At 52.8% G+C, this 16,555-nt stretch overlaps 1 protein-coding gene across 1 annotated transcript; it reads right to left on the reverse strand.

Moving 5' to 3' along the window:
* Positions 1 to 4,434: 4,434 nt before the first annotated feature.
* On the reverse strand, positions 4,435 to 10,748 carry LOC138432338 (rho-related BTB domain-containing protein 2-like). The gene is made up of 3 exons (XM_069573703.1): positions 10,734 to 10,748; positions 6,922 to 7,027; positions 4,435 to 5,574 (listed from the first exon to the last, which is right to left on the reverse strand). The coding sequence occupies exons 1-3, from the start codon at positions 10,746 to 10,748 to the stop codon at positions 5,357 to 5,359; spliced, it is 339 nt and encodes a 112-aa protein (XP_069429804.1). The 3' UTR covers positions 4,435 to 5,356.
* Between the last annotated feature and the right edge of the window lie 5,807 nt (positions 10,749 to 16,555).

The following is a 16,555-nucleotide window of genomic DNA, read 5'->3' on the forward strand; positions in this document are numbered from 1 at the left end:
CTGCAGGACTGTGGCTTTCTTGCATTCTGCCCCCTGGTGGGTGAGGCTGTCCAGAGGCCAGCGAAGGTTTCCTGGAGGGCAGGGCCCTTACCTGCCCACTGGCGGGGGAAGCTGGGTCTTGGCCCACTGGTGGGCAGTGCCATGTCTAGAGGCATGCCTAGAGGTGGCAGTGGGCTCAGGACGTCTTTACTCAGCTGTCTGATGATGGGTGGGGCTGTTAGTTGTTTGGGCTGAAGCATCCCAGCACTGTGGACAGTGATTGCAATCATGAAATTAAAAGACACTTACTTTTTGGAAGAAAAGCTGTGACAAACCTAGACAGTGTGTTAAAAAGCAGAGACATTACTTTCTGACAAAGGTCTGTATAGTCAAAGCTATAATGTTTCCAGTAGTCATGAACAGATGTGAGAGTTGGACCAAAAAGGCTGAGAATCGATGCTTTTGAACTGTGGTGCTGGAGAAGGCTCTTGAGAGTCCCTTGGACAGCAAGAAGATCAAACCAGTCAACCCTAAAGTAAATGAATCCTGAATATTCATTGGAAGGACTGACGCTAAAGCTGAAGCTCCAGTACTTTGGCCACCTGATGCAAAGAGATGACTTATTGGAAAAGGCCCTGATGCTAGGAAAGATTCAGTGCAGAAGGAGAAGGGGCCAACAAAGAGTGAAATGGTTGGATGGCATCACTGACTCAATGGACATGCGTTTGAACAGATTCTGGGAGATAGTGAAGGACAGGGATGCCTGGCATGCTGCAGTCCGTTTGCATGCTGCCAAGCGTCAGACATGACTTGGCGACTGAACAACAATAACAACACCATCCCAGCCCTGGCGCCTACAGGCTGTTGGGTGGGGCTGATGACCCCCACCCAACTCATTAGCTACTGGGGCTAATGAACTAGAGGGCAGATCCCACAGTAGTGCCTGTCAGCACCCGTGTCCACCAGTAGAAGCTTCCAAGTATGGCTGTTATTGTTCAGTTGCTAAGTTGTGTCCAACTCTTTGTGACCCCATAGACTAGCCTGCCAGGCCCCTCTGTCAATCCCCGTTATCGATCACAGTCTTGTCGTGGCAAAGGGGCTCGCATAATTCAGTGAAGCTATGAGCTATGCTGTGCAGTGCCACCCAAGATGGGTGGGTCATGGTGAAGAGTTCTGACAAAACATGGTTCACTGGGAAAGGAAATGGCAACCCACTCCAGTATTCTTGCCATGAGAATCCCATGGACAGTGTGAAAAGTATAGCTGTTACCAGTGTCTATACCCACAGCCTGAGCCGCACCCACCCACTGCCTCTCTGGGACACTCTTTCAGACCAGCAGGCAGCTCTAACCCAGGTTTCCATCAAGTGACCACTTTTGCCCTAGCTCCCAGTGTACGTGTGTGCTCTTTAAGACTGAAGTCTCTGTTTGCTCCAGTCCTGTGGGACATGCAAAATTAGGGCCCTGCTTGCCTTCAAAGCCAAATGCTCTGGGGGTTCATCTTGCTGATGTAGGATCCCTGGGCTGGAAGGCCCAATGGGGGGTCAGAACTCTCCTGTGGAAAAACCCTGCAATATAATCCTCTACTTTGTGGGTGGTCCCCCCAGGAGTATGGTGCTTGATGAGACTGTGAGTCTGCCTGCTCCAGCCATCTCAGTGTGGTTCCTGCTTTCTGTCTGTAGTTGTAGAAGACCTATGCTGCTGGGGTCCTGTCTTTTTTATCAGTGCTTGTTCTGCAAATAGTTGTAATTTGGGCTGCCCGTGAGAGGACCCAAGCTCAGGGTCTTTCTGCTCTGCCATCTTGCCCAGTCTGTATTGTGATCTTCTTCTCAGAATAACAACAGGCAAGGGGGCCTCCCCTTCTCTGGCTCCTCCTCCATTTGCCCTTCCCAGTACTTAGTGGGAGGTTTCCTTGCTTGACCACTCTCAGTGTGGAAGATGCACCCCAGCACCCTCAGTCCAGGGAGGGCAGATCACTTCCTCTTACTTTAAGAAATACTTTGTAGGCCCTTCAGCCCTGCTCCCACCACACCTGCCTCTGCAGTATTCCAGTCGTGGCAGGATGATGTTAGGAAAGCAGTACTCCTCAGTGTATCTTTTTCATCTCAAAACTTTGTGTGCCCAAGGCTGGACCCAAACTAGAATTGGCCTAGTATTTAGGGACCTTCAGGGTATGGTGCTCCAGTGGAGTTTGGTAGGGGTCCTACCTCAGTGGCCTTGGTGCAATAGCCCTTTCCTCTTCCCTTTCAGAGGTCCTGCCCTACTGCCCCTCTGTTCCCTGGAAGTCACCTGTTTCTTGTTTTTGCTGTTCCTTTTGTGGAGGACAGTCTGCCTTCATCTTCAGAGGAAGATAGAAATGAATTCTTGTCAGTCAAGTGTCAGGTCACTTATCCCTTTCTCAGAGGACTTCCTTAGTGCCCACCTAAAGCATTAGCCTTGTCAGTGTTCACCATGTTTATTTTAGGTACGCTTGATGAGAGCATGAAGTTGCCTTGTTTTATGTCCAATCCAAAGAGCACCTGACCCACGATAGACACTTAATTAAGTGTTTCACTAGTGGTTGCTTATCTTTTCACTCTTCTCTCCATTGGAAGTTCTCACCTTAGAAGAGCTGGAAATATCAAACAGTACAAGAAAGGCCATTAGGTACAAAATACTCATGTTTATGAATTCATGACCAAATTAAATATGCAATTTTATATAAAAAGAGGCATGTGTATGTTTTTCTCCCCCATCCTCCCACTCTCCTCTAGAGTAGTTCTGAGTGACATGGGTGCAGGAGAGTGTGTTCTTGCTGTGTGACCCACTCCTTCCTTCTCGCTTTTATGCCTCAGGCTCAAGCTTGCCCTGCATGAATGTGTCTCCTGCTCTGACTCAAGATTTCTGGGCACCAGGTTCCTGGGGGACTGGAATTCAGCCCCTCCTCCATCCCTCTCCTCCCTGCTCTTCCCTGACTGGGCTGGCCCAAGTCCCCCACAGCCTCCCCAGGTGATATCTAAGTCCCACCTGGGCTTGCTGGGCTCCCTGGAGGTATGGACTGGCTCTGACAGAGCTATTGGGAAGAGGTGGTGAGACCCTGCTTGCTGGGATCCTTCTGTGGTCTCTCAAATGTGAGCCTCCTGCCACTGCTGAGCCACCTTCCTTTTCTGTCCCTGCTGGCCTTTCTGCATCCTCATCAGTGGGCCAGATGACTCAGGCCTCCTCTTTCATGGAGACCTAATTCCCCTGCCGTTGGATTTCACGTCGTGGCTCTTCCATCCCCCTAGAATTCTTGGGAGGCCCCCATGGCCCCTCCCACACCCTTCCCAGAGTGAAGGTGCTGGTGCAGAGCAGCACACCCCACCTTGGAGGCTCCCCTTCACCTCAACCTCACCCTGAGCTCAGCAGAAGTGAGCTGACCAGCCAGTAGAGGGCAGCACATGTCCGGTTTCCAAGGCTGCCATCTGGAGGACTTGGAGGGGAGGCAGCCATGGCCTTGAAGTCTAGGGCTCGGACACCATGGCTCACAGCCACTCAAGGTGCACTTGACCTGCCACCTCCTGCTCCTTCTCTTGACAAGGCCTTGACCTCAAATCTCTAGGTCTTGGCACCACATAATGGATGCAGAGGTTCCATTTGTGCGGGGTTTGCTCTATGCCAGATTATTGGGGGTGGAGCCCCACACACCGGGCCCTGGGACCAAAACCCAGTCCCTCTCCCTAAGGCGTCTTTCTTAGATGAGATGAGTCCTGAGTGCTGAGGACAGGAGCTCAGTCTCTCTGGCTCCAGCTTCTTCAGAGGGACCCTGTGTTCTGACTCTAACAAGGGTGTGTGGAGTGAGATACAAATCAGAATTAGAAAAGGGGGAGAGGGTCAGCTGTGGCCCAGCTTTCCCCCATGGGGCTGCAAGATGCTGTCTTAATCCGCCACCATCCTCCAGGCTCCTCCCTCCTCTTCCCTGGACTGACCTTGGTTTTGCTCCTGTTCAATTTCCCCATTCTTCCCTGTTATCACCAACCAGCACTCAGTAAGGTCACGTGCTTCATTACGATCCTTCTTGACAAGGACTCCTATTCTCCATGGCAATGCCCTTTTCCCTGACCTTTGACCCCCACCGCATCCCACCCCTTCAACAGGGTCATATCCTATGGAGTTACCTTCTTAAGCTGAGAACAGTCTGATTCTCGTGACGGGTCCAACACCATGATGATTCCCGAGCCCACCCTCCCCACCCCTGCAACCTCATCCCCAGCATGCTGAAGGCACGCACCGTGCCCTCCAGAGTCAGTCAGTGGAGCCAGGACGGACGTCCTCGGTCACAGCCAGTGACACTGCTTTCCTGAAAAGCATCGGAGTCAATTCTACCACCTCGACCATTTCCTCATCCACATGGGACCCCTGCTTGGCTTTATAAAAATGAGAGCCATCCAGGGTCTTTTTCTGCTTTTCTTCTTTTGATGGGATAGAGGCCACAATGTTTTTGTCGGTGGTGATTTTGTTCATTATTGTCTGCATTTTTTTGCAAAATTTACCCTCTTCCCATAAGAAGCTGTGCTGCCAGCAGCGGGGGGAGGAGCCCAAAGGAGCATGGGATTGCTGTACTCTGGTCCCATCACCCTCTACTCTCTCTCCCCCTGTTCCAGTGTTTCCTTGGGTTTCCATCTCCAAACCTGAGCGGTAAAGGATCAGGGGGAAGAGAAGTTTCTCATTGCACCAAGAAGCACTGCTTCCAGGGCTGCAGCTCTGAAAAACCTCTGCCACCTTCTCAGGCCTGGTTGCCCACAGCCCCGGAAGCAATGCCGGCAGAGGGCAAGCCTTCCACTTGCGGCTTCTGGCAGCTGCAGCACAGGGGTGGAGGCCTGGAGTTGGGCTCTGAAGGCTTAATTTCTACCCTGACTTTTCCAGTGAGGATTTGAGCAGGCCCCACGTGGAAAGGCCCACAAAGCCTCTGTAACCCTTCAAGTCCATAGATGGAGACGTGGGGCCAACAGAGGTAGGACCCTGCCGGCCCACTGCTGCTCCCTGGGAGGGGGCTGCTTGCGCAGACCAGGACACACAGCTGCTCCGCAGGAGAGTTTCCCCTTTGATGTTAAGGTTCTCTGACCCACAGACAAGATGTCACGGTCCTCAGCTCTCTCCCCGATGCCCGCCTCCCAGGAGTTGTCTCCCGGCCGGCCATGGAATCAGGACCTCTGCACAGGGCCACTGCTCTGGTCCACGAGGCCAGGCTCCCTCCTCTCTGTGCCGAGCTATGTTGGCTGGTGAGAGCAGCTCCACCCAAAGGGTCCTGGTTATGCGAGTCCTCTGTCCCCGGGAGGTGGAGGGGGCGATGCAGAGGAGCAGAGGGGCAAAGACAAGGGGGGACAACAGCAGCAGGGTCAGAAGAGGGTGGCAGCATCTCAGACCACAGCCGAGGAGGAGGATGGGGATGCCGAGGAGGCGGCCGAAGAGGACGCCGAGGACGGACTATTCCAGAACAGCCAGCGCCGCTTGGGCTGCCGCTTCAGGTGCAGATAGTCCTCCTTCTCGCTCTCCTTCCGGGCCCGCTGGTAGTGGTCTTCCTCCTTCAGGTACCAGACGGGTGGCCACCGGTGTTTCTCGAAATACTGCTGGTTTTCTGGGGCAGAACGGCAGTAGGGCTGGGTGAGGAAGGTGCAGGAGGAGGGACAGAGGGACTCCCACCCCTGCCCTGCTGCCATGGAACACGCCTCTGGTCCTCCTAGGCCCACATGCCAACCCCTGGGGACCAGAAGCGGAAGCCCTGCCTTCACTGAGCCCCCACAGAGAGTCAGCTGCCCAGGGAGTGGAGCCGACGGTCCACACTGGGGAAAGGCGTTTCCACTTGTGTTTTTCTTCAAGTCAGAGGGAAGATCTTATCAAGGCTCGGAGAATAAAGCAGGCTGCGACAAGGGATGAGGGAGAAATGGTGAGAAGAGCTGTAGGCAAGAAGATGCTCGGCCTGGCTGGGGGGACAGCAGATGCAGCTGGCAGAGCTGAGGTTCTCAGAGGGGAGGTGTGGGGGTGGGGGTGTGCAGGACGTCAGATGGGAGGGAAGGCTAGGCTGAGGGCTTTGGACTTATTTTAGAAGGTGTGTGGGCTCCACGGAAGTTTGGGACCAGGGAAGTGAGGCAGTTGGAGCTGTGCTTTAGAAAGAAAATGCTAGAAGAGTGACGAGGAGAGAGCAGGAGTGGGAGAACTGGTGGAGCACTGGTGGGAGGAGGGTCACAGCAACGCAGACGGTGCCCAGTGAAGGCCAAGCGGGGGAGGCCAGCCACACCTCTCCCTGGATCCCATGAGTCCCGGATCCCTGGACTCCTGTCAGGCCCCAGGACCTGAGACATCAATTAAGCAGAGACCAAGCTGCAGGGATCCCAGAGGATACCCAGATCTGTGTTGTCCAAGCTGTGACTTGTGTCCGTTCCTAGGTTATGAACTTAATGTCGTGAGTCATGAACAGTATTAAAAACAGATGATAAATTTTTCAATATGTGCACTAGGTCACAAGATAAAATGTAATTCTTGATAACCTAGAGGGGTGGGATGTGGGGATGGGAGGGAGGCTCTAGAGGGAGGGGATATATGTATAATTATGGCTGATTTGCATTGTTGTTTGACAGAAACCAACCAACACTGTAAAAATTAACAAACAAACAAAAATGTATTTTTTATTGTGGAGTTTGGTCCACAAACATTTTAAAAAATACGACCTCTAGTCTGACTCGACCTGTGAAAAGCAGAAGCTCAGAGGGGCAGAATGAATTGCCCCAGGTCTCTGGTGGGCCGGGACAGGGGGCTGCCCTCCACACCAGCGTTTTTTCCAGGACCCCCTCCGCTGGGCCGGGTGCATGTTTGCAGGCTACTCCCCACCCACAGGGGTCTTTGGCAGCCTCTGGGCTCCCTGGGGTCAGGTCAGAGGCTTGGGCCCAAGGAGAGGGAGGCGACAAATGCTGCTGGGGATGCTCACCTGGGGACATGGCCTTCATGTCTCGGGGGAACTTGCGACACACATTGTTGTAGTTGGTGCAGATGTGGTGAAGACACCAGTCAGCCAACTGGTATGCACAGTGGAACTGGGAACACGCAGGAGCATGTCTGTGCTGGAACCCCTGGGCCAAGGTCTCCACACAGATGTCTACTTTTGCCTTCAGAGCCAGAGCTTTGGCGCAGGTGGACAAAGGCCCTGAGTCACAAAGAACCCACCTCGAGAGGCAAGGCCACACAAAACCATGACATACATGATGAACCTGGCACATCTTGTCATTCTAGAGCATCAGAAAGCTGCTCTAGAGACTCCGCAGCCAACTTGAAGAGATTTCTACAGGTTAAAGGAGCAGTAGAGTATCTGAGTTTCCATAAAGCTAATTGCAGTTATTTAAAACCGACAGCTGCAATCAAAATCGCCGGAGAAACATCAATAACCTCAGATATGCAGATGGCACCACCCTTATGGCAGAAAGTGAAGAAGAACTAAAGAACCTCTTGATGAAAGTGAAAGAGCAGAGTGAACAAGTTGGCTTAAAACTCAACATTCTGAAAACTAAGATCGTGGCATCTGGTCCCTTCACTTCATGGCAAACAGATGGGGAAACAATGGAAATACTGAGAGACTTTATTTTGGGGGGCTCAAAAATCACTGCAGATGGTGACTGATGCCCTGAAATTGGCAGATGCCTGCTCCTTGGAAGAAAAGCTATGACCAACCTAGACAGCATATTAAAAAGCAGAGAGATTACTTTACCAACAAAGGTCCATCTGGTCGAAGCTATGGTTTTCCCAGTGGTCATGTATGGGTGAGAGAGTTGGACTGTGAAGAAAGCTGAGTGCTTAAGAATTGATGCTTTTGAACTGTGGTGTTGGAGAAGACTCTTGAGAGTCCCTTGGACTGCAAGGAGATCCAACCAGTCCATTCTAAAGGAGATCAGCCCTGGGTGTCCTTTGGAAGGAATGATGCTAAAGCTGAAGCTCCAGTATTTTGGCCAACTCATGTGAAGAGCTGACTCATTGGAAAAGACTCTGATGCTGCTCCTCATCTGGGGCAGGAGGAGAAGGGGACGACGGAGGATGAGATGGCTAGATGGCATTACCGACTCGATGGATGTGAGTTTGAGTGAACTCCAGGAGATGATGATGGACAGGGAGGCCTGGCGTGCTACAATGCATGGGGTCACAAAGAGTTGGACACGACTGAGAGACTGAACTGAACTGAAGAAACAACAATTGAAAGAAAAACTTTACAAAATTTCGAACAATTTTGGATGAAGGAATATCTTTTCTTTAAGTTGAGGTATTGTTGATTTACAATAATTTGTTTGTTTAAGGTGTACAGCAAAGTGATTCAGTGATTCAGCCTCTCAGGTGCTTCCTTGGACAAAATTCATTCCCTTTGGGAGGCCCGTGGGCCATGCCCTCAACTCAGAACAGCTAAGAATCCTGAATACGCAAAGCAGCATGTGGTGGTGCTTGTGGAGGGTTTTAGACTGAATAAATTATTCTAACATGATACAAGAACCAAACCCAGAGGTCAAGAGAAGATCTCCTAACCTATCTTCAAACAGGAGGCCCTGCTCCCTTGAATGTGGGTGGGTGAAACAGCGCCTGGGAAGGGAAGAGGTGTGTCATGAATATTTTGCCTGCAGAGGACAAAGCGGTGTGTAGAGAGGATGCGCAGGCCCGTCCCAGGACACTGAGCACAGGGACACAGTGACTGGACTCTCAGCCCTGCTCTTGGGGCATGGCACTGTCTCCACCGCTGACACAGGGGAAGCAGCTCACAGGTGTCCTGGAGAGTACGGTCACAGGATCTGGACCTGGCCAATCGGTGTGTTCTATCCCCCCTGGCCACCGTGATTGGCTCAGAACTGGTGCGGTGACCAATCGGGGCCCAGGGCCGGGCCTCACGCTGGAATCAAGGGAAGAGGAGCTTGCCTTCTGGTAGAAGGGGTGGGGCTGGGTGAGGTCAGGCTCCAGCAGTGGGAGGGGTGTGAGATCCCCCTGGGGCAGTTGGTGACCTTCCTGCGCCCATCAGGGCAGAGCTGCTGGCCTGAGAATGAGGGCGTTGCTGAATCCAGGGGTTGAGAGCGCCGGTTCCTGCTGTGGTCCCGGAGCTCCATCTGAAACCAGAGGGAAGCTGTCTGTCTGTGAGTCCTCTCCTGCTTGTCTGTCAGCTTGTTTGAACCACGCTGGGTGTTCTGTCCAGCTGGAGCCCCTGGAAATGCAACGGTGTGGGTTTTGGCTGGCTTCAGGGAAGAAATGCCAGATGACACTTGGAGACTCCAGTTTAATCTGGATTCAGGTCATAGCTCTTGAAAAGGAAGTGAAAGTCCCTCATTCGTGTATGATTCTTGTGACCGCATAGGCTATACAGTTCATGGAACTCTCCAGGCCAGAGTACTGGAGTGGGTAGCCTTTCCGTTCTCCAGGGGATCTTCCTAATCCAGGGATTGAACCCAGGTCTCTTGCATTGCAGGCAGATTCTTTACAAGCTGAGCCACAAGAGAAGCCCATGAATACTGGAGTGGGTAGCCTGTCCCTTCTGCAGTGGATCAGGATCAGGATTCCCAACCCAGGATTCAGACCTGGGACTCCTGCATGGCAAGAGGATTCTTTACCAGCTGAGCTATCAGGGAAGCCCAGTATCTCTTAAGGCCAGCTATTCATTGATCTCTCTTAAGGCCAGCTATTAATTGTAGGATTACCCTAATTAGTCTTCACAGGATTAAGGTAGCAACCTGCTAAGGTAGCAATCGATGTCTTTTCTAGAGGACAAAACTGGGGCTCAAAGAAGGGGGTAACAGGTAACACAGCTACAGCAAGGAAGTGTGTACCTAGACAAAATCCCCAGATCCTGCTGTTAGAACTCAGGGAAACCATATGGTGTGGCTCGTCCACGTGCACCCAGCCCACACTGGATGCTGTGGGGACCTGACTTGGTAACGGCCTTCTGGCAGCTCTGAGACTCACAAAAGCAATTGGCACTGAAGAGAGGAAGGACACCTCCCTTCATCCACCCCACCAGCACCCTCCGGGTACTCCCATACCCTGCCCCCTTTCTCTTGCTTTGTGAGGGAATAAGAGTCACACTCATGTGACCACATTGGCTGTCCACTGTTCACGAGCTACCAACTGGAGCTGCTACAGGAGAGGCCATGAGCCTTTGCCCCTGAGTACCTCTCTTTCCTTTGCACCTTGGGAGCCCTCCTCCACACCTGCACACCAGAGGCCTTTTCTGAGACCTGTAGGGATCCTCCCTCAGTTTGCAACAGGGTGCATCCATTGCTGTCCTTTCAATGCCTCCCTTGAAGCTTAGCTCATGAACTCCTTTGTCTGCATCGTGGCCCACCTGGCTGCCATGGGAGGGACAGAGCTGACAATGAATCCAAAGCTTGGATCTCACAGCCGGGAATCTGTGTAGAAAGGACCTGATTATTCACGCTGTAGAGGCTGTAGTAGATTGCAGGGATCCGTAACCAGGGCTTGGGCCAAAGTGACTCCACAGCTGTTTTAACGCCTGGGGAGTGTTCTGGCTATAGTGGGGGTGGGGTGAGTCTCCTGAGGTTCTGAAGGCCCCCTGTGTGCAGGTTCATGGTGCAGAGAGAAGAGAAGGTGGAGTCCTTCCCTCGAGGTGGTCACAGCTCATGGCCGAGCCAGACAGGCAGGCAGGGCACAATAGCACCTGAGATGCCTTCATGAGTGAATGGTGTGGGGCCAGAGGAAGAGAATCAGGTCTGCTCCCTTATGTGGTGCCCAGGGCAGGTTGTCACCAGGGTAAACACTTACCATGGTGATGACCATCACTGCTGTCTGCAAAGGGTTTACATTGGTGTGTGTCTACATCTGAGCAGTCAGGCCACCTCTAAACTACACTGGCCATGGGCATTGCCTTTCCTTAGAACTTGATATGTTTCATGTCTTCCTTCCTGAACATTCATTGCCAAGAGGGTTTTGGGGCCACATGGATGTTGGGTTTTGCTCTAGCTTTGTCTCATGAGGAATGATTTTCTGGTTGTTGGTGTGGTTTGTTTTTCCAGCTCTCTTTCTTGGCTTATTTTGTGAATTTGTTTCTGCCAGAGGAAGAGCTTAGGATGTGCCTTCTGGCTGAGCTGCAACACTTACCACAGCAACGCCGACCTGGAGATCCTGACCACGTTTGCCAAAAGGGCTTTGTTTGCAGAAGACATCTTGAAAGTACCTACACTGTCCTTTCAGATACCCAAAGGCTGTTTGAAATGAAATAAAAAACAAGAATTCTCAAGTTGACTCTTCCAATATGTGGGGAGTCAGAAAAATGCTCTGGAGAAGGGAAATACTACCCACTCCAGTATTCTGGCCTAGACAATTCCTTTGAGTGTATAGGCCATGGGGTCGCAAAGAATCAGACAAAATCGGATGACTGAACAACAACAGCAATGAAGTTTCACCGTTTGTCAAACAGATACCAACAGTATTTGCATGACTGTGTGTATGTTCAGTTGCTCATTCGTGTCCAACTCTTTGCAGCCCTGTGGCCTGTAGCACTCCAGATCCTCTATCCGTGGAATTTTTCAGGCAAGAATACTGAAATGGACTGCCATTTCCTCCTCCAGGGGATCTTCTCCACCCAGGGATTGAACCTAGGTCTCCTGCATTTCAAAATCTACATTGGCTGGCGGGTTCTTTTCTGCTGAGCCATCTGGGAAACAAGTCATTACATCACTGGGTTATTCTAAAGTACTTAACTTAAAGTCTGACACTCGTGAAATTCTCACTGGTGATGTGAATATTCAGGTATATATCATTATTGCTCATATGATAATGGAATGGCCATGTTCATTCCATGGAGAAAGAAGAGACTTTCCAAGTCCAGTTAAATCCTTCGCCACACGTATCTTCTTTAAAACCTCTGAATTTGAAATAAACATCAAGCATAAAGACATTGGTTATGGCCACCAGGAAAGATCGAGTTGTTCTAATAAGTGACGAGGCTTCTTCCAGTTCCAACATGCATGTTTTGTTTCCCCGGCACCACCCAGCACTTCTGTGACAGCAGCTGGGTTTCCTGCAACTTAACTCAGTGTGGACATTGCCTATCTGGGGGTAGTTCCAGACCCCACAGGTTAAAGGCCCAGCCCTACAAGACTCTCCGCCCACTCCAGCCATCATTGCAAGCCCAGACTTCACCTGTACTCTGACCCACTGGCTACCCGTTCAGAGGTTCTAATGACTTTGGGTTCTATTAATTTGTTGAGTGGTCACGGAACTCAGAGAAACACATTGCCTAGTAGGTCACAGCCTTATTGTAAAAGGTAATAAACTCAGGAACAGCAGATGGAGGGGGATACATAGGACAGGGTGTGTGGGGAGGGGGAGGCAAGGAACTTCACGCTCTCCGAGCCTCACTTTCCCCAAATCTGCATGTGTTCCTCAAGCCAGAAGCTGTCCAGACCCTGTTTGGGGGTTTTTATGGAGGAGTCATCACACCAGCACAATTGATTCAGTCACTGGCTGTTGTGATTGCTTCAACCAGAAGCGCTTCGGGCTTTCCCAAACATGGTCAGGGGAGGAGGGGGTGCAGGGGAGGGACCGGAAATTCCAATCCTCTAACCATGTGCTTAGTTACCCTGGCAGGCAGCTCCCCCCTTTGGAAAGGAGGCACTCTCTGAAAAGTCACCTCATTCACCTAACAAGAGACACCTTGACTGCTCTCCCCACTTAGGTAATTCCTACAGTTTTAGGAGCTTTGTGCCAGGACCGGGGGCAAAGACCAAACATGTATTTCTTCTTATTAATACAAATCACAAGGTCACAGTGACCCCAAATTTCAGTGATAATTTGGTTCTATAGCCTTAAAAGTTTTTCAGCAGTTGATTGGACCTTTTCTAAAAAAATATTTGGGGCCACACCTCAAGGCATGCGGTGATCTTAGTTCCCCAACCAGGGACTGAATCCACACTCCCTGCATTGGAAGGCAGAGTGTTAACCGCTGGACCACCAGGGAAGTCTCTGATTGGGCCCTTTTTAGGTGAAACTGTTATTGGCATAAACTAAATGGTTCAAGATTTCAAAAAGCTGGAGCTGAGCATGAGCCATCTGCCTGTGGTGTCTTCAGATCGTTACCGACTTTTCCATGGCTCCTGCAACCCCAAACTTTCCCCTGAGATGAGTCAGGCCCCAGGAAGCCTGTTGCCTGCCTCTGCTCGAGACCAGAGTCTATTCAGGGGCCGCAGGTGACAGGCAGCATGCGGGGTGTGTGCAGGTCCACACCAGCCTGCTTAGTGGAGAGATGTCCTGGATGACTCATTCCCGGATGTGCTCTGATTACAAGAAGTGGAAGGTTTGGGGAACAAGATACCTCGGAGAGAGCCCAGCCACACTGCCTTGCCACTGTGAAACAAAATTGGGGCTTATGCATTTTTCCCCAGGGAGAAAGAAATCCATGGACTCCACTGGATACTCAAACAATGACCCCCAAAAGATGAAGAGTCTTAAAGTGGGATTTCTCAGCCTTGGTGTTGTTGGCATTTAATATCTTGCAGCATTCATAAATGCAACTGAAAATGTCCCCAGATGTCACCAGTGTTCCCCAGGCCCAAACATGAGGGCCAGCTGGACAGGCTGGACCAGGAGCAGGGATGAAGGAAATGAAAGTTGCTCAGTCATGTCTAACTCTTGGTGACCCCATGGGCTATAGAGTCGATGGAATTCTCCAGGCCAGAATACTGGAGTTGGTAGCCTTTCCCTTCACCAGGGGATCTTCCCAACGCAGGGATCAAACCCAGGTCTCCTGCATTGCAGGCATATTCTTTACCCGCTAAGCCCCAAGGGAGTCCCCAGGGGAGCCCAGGAGCAGGGGTGGGGGGATGCAAAAGGACAGTGAAGCACGAGGAATGGGGACAGATAAGCAAGTCTGCCCTCCTGAAATGTCTGCTGGCCCAGTTATGACTGGGCAGGGTGTGGAGGTCACAGGGGCTCAGAGGTGTGTGACCCCATTTGCTCCCCCTGGGCCAGCAGGTGTGTGAGGCTGAGCAGCTCTGAGGCAACATGGGCTTTGAGCCCCACACTGATGGGGCCCCTGTGTGCAGCGTGAGTCTTTCACCTGAGTCAGGAGGTTTACTGTTGAGAAGACATCCCGGGATGACCAGGGGAAGACTGGCCTGGCTGAGGTAGTGGTCGATTGGTGGATCTTAAGGACACAGATCATTGAGTGTCCCAGGTGGGGGTTCTGATACCGATGACCACACACTGGTGTGGCAGGGAGGCTTAAAACAATACTAATCGATTGTCTCCCAGTTCTGGGGGCCAGAAGTCTAAAGTCAAGGGTCAGCAGGACCGGGCTCCCCGCCCTGGGCTCTGGAGGAGCGTCACTCCCAGCTCTTCCAGTTTCTGGGGCTCCAGGTGTTCCTGGGTTTGTGGCCACATCCTCCAGCCTCCGGTTCCTCCTCACATGGCCTCCTCGTCTCTGTGTGTCTCTCCTCCACTGATCAGAAGGAGGGGATGAGGCCCCACCTCGTGCCACCGCTCTCCCTCCCGGGGGGGCATGTCTGTCACCTAAGCAGACAGACTCAGCCTGGAACCAGCCTTCCAGCTCACACCCACACGGGACCCCGGTGCCAACAGGAAGAGCAGGCAGGATCCAGGGCTCCCAAGAATGCACCCGGTCGTTAGGGACTGACCAGGCATCACGTGCCTTGAACACATTTAGGGAGAACACGACCTCTCCCACAGAGCGGCCCTGATATCAGAGGCCCTCCGAGTGGTGGTATTATCCTTAGAGCTGAGGAAGCCGAGGGCACAGGGGGGAAGTTGACCAGTCCCCTGTGGTGGTCAGAAGTCCAACCCAGGCTTCCCAGCGGGGCTCCACGGCTTCCTGGCCCGGCGGTGCTCGGAAGCAGTCCTGTGTGTCCCTGCCGTTTACACACGCTCCCCACAGCTCCTGCTGGACCGTGAGCCAGTTGAGGTGCACACACAGGATGCTGTGGAGGCCCGCCCACCACCCTCAGGCCTGAGACTTGGCACTACTAATTCCCTGATGGCAGTGATGGGGCCCTGTGAGGTGGGCAGCAACTGTGGGGTCAGGGTGGGCTGGGGAGGTGTGCTGCCCGGGAGCCCATGAGGGGAGCTAAGCACCCCAGGCTTGGCCTCATTGAGGCCAACCTTCCAACAACCTAGGAGGCTGCCCTTCAGCGGAGATGGGTGACCGTGATGTGCAACACGCCGGCTCAGGCAGCGGTGGGGACGAAGAGGGGCCCTTGGCATCCTCGACCACCTGGAATCCTCCACGGGGACATTGTTGCTTGTTCTGTGATTCCCTTCTTCCTTCTAAAATGAAAGTGCCGGGAACAACTGTGGTGAGGTCACTGTTCCTGTGAGTTGAGCCGGGAGTGGAGGTTTAAACCTGTCCAGTCTGTGCTGGGCGAGCCTCCCCCTCCCCTCCCCAGGACTGTGACAGCACAGTCCTGGTCACTCTTCTGGGCCTTCTTGGCTCTTTAGAAACTTTAAGGTATGACATTTGTTATTTCTTGTGTTTGTCCAGCGTTTGGCGGTGGTCCATTGCAAGGGCCCTGACCCTGGCGTCTCCCCGAGCCCCTTGGCCCTTTCCACGCCCACGCCAAGGCTCGAGGCCCCTGCGGTTCTGTGGCCTCCAGACTCCCCACCCGAGGGGCCAGTCCAGATAGAAGTCACCGCTCTGGGGCGTCCTGCTGGGGGAGGGGACCAGCATCTTATGGGTTCTTCCTGCCAGGAGCAGACTGCTGTCAGGCCAGGCACCAGGGTTTAAAACATCCTATATGTGTAAGAACGAGGACATCCCATACATCCACCGAGTCCCATGACCCTTTCCCAGTCCTGCCAGATGTTTTTCTTGGAAGGACCCTGTCACTCACGTAAACAGCGGAGCGTGTTTTCCCAGGGATGTGGCCCAGGCACTGCTTCTTGACCAGCATCGAGAGAAATCTCCACGGACTTGGAGGACTATATTTTGGGTCTTTGCGTGTGGCTGAACAGAGCGCACAGAAATAAACGGGAGCTGTAACAGGAAAGACGGGCTTGGCCGTATGGGGCCATCCATGGTCATTCCCAGTACCCATGTGGTCAACCCTGCGCCTGGGAGCCCCAGGCTGGAGGGGTTGCTGCCTCTTGGGTCTCGGTGCCTCAGGCTTCCTATGGTAGGGGAAGCGGCTTCCAGCTTCTTTGCAAAGAGAGTCTGTGCAGGGGTGGTCTTAGCGGCCTCAAGGTTGTGGAGAGGTGGCATAGCCCCGGCCACGGGGTTGGGCGGGGGTACTGAGAACACCAAGATCTCCCCCAAACTGTGAAGCGAGTCACGTGTGCAAAGATTTGCGGAGGAGCAATAGAGGGTCTCAGAGAGGCTGAGTCACTGGCCAGAGACAACACAGCAGCAGACCGGGACTGCGACCCTGGTCGTTTAAACCACGGCTCCCTCCTGGGCCCATCTGACCTGCCCCTTGAGGGCAGCAGGAAGATCTGGGCTCCCCTGGCCTGAGTACCCATGCCTGCCTCCCCTCGTCCGGGCTGGGATGCGTCCATTCCCAAACCCATGTGCTGTTTCCCCCGCCCTGGGCCGTCATGTCAGGCTCCAGGCTCCCTGCAGGTGAGCCCCACGCCCA

The sequence above is a fragment of the Ovis canadensis genome, chromosome 2 (assembly GCF_042477335.2).
Source record: "Ovis canadensis isolate MfBH-ARS-UI-01 breed Bighorn chromosome 2, ARS-UI_OviCan_v2, whole genome shotgun sequence".
Classification (NCBI taxonomy): domain Eukaryota; kingdom Metazoa; phylum Chordata; class Mammalia; order Artiodactyla; family Bovidae; genus Ovis; species Ovis canadensis.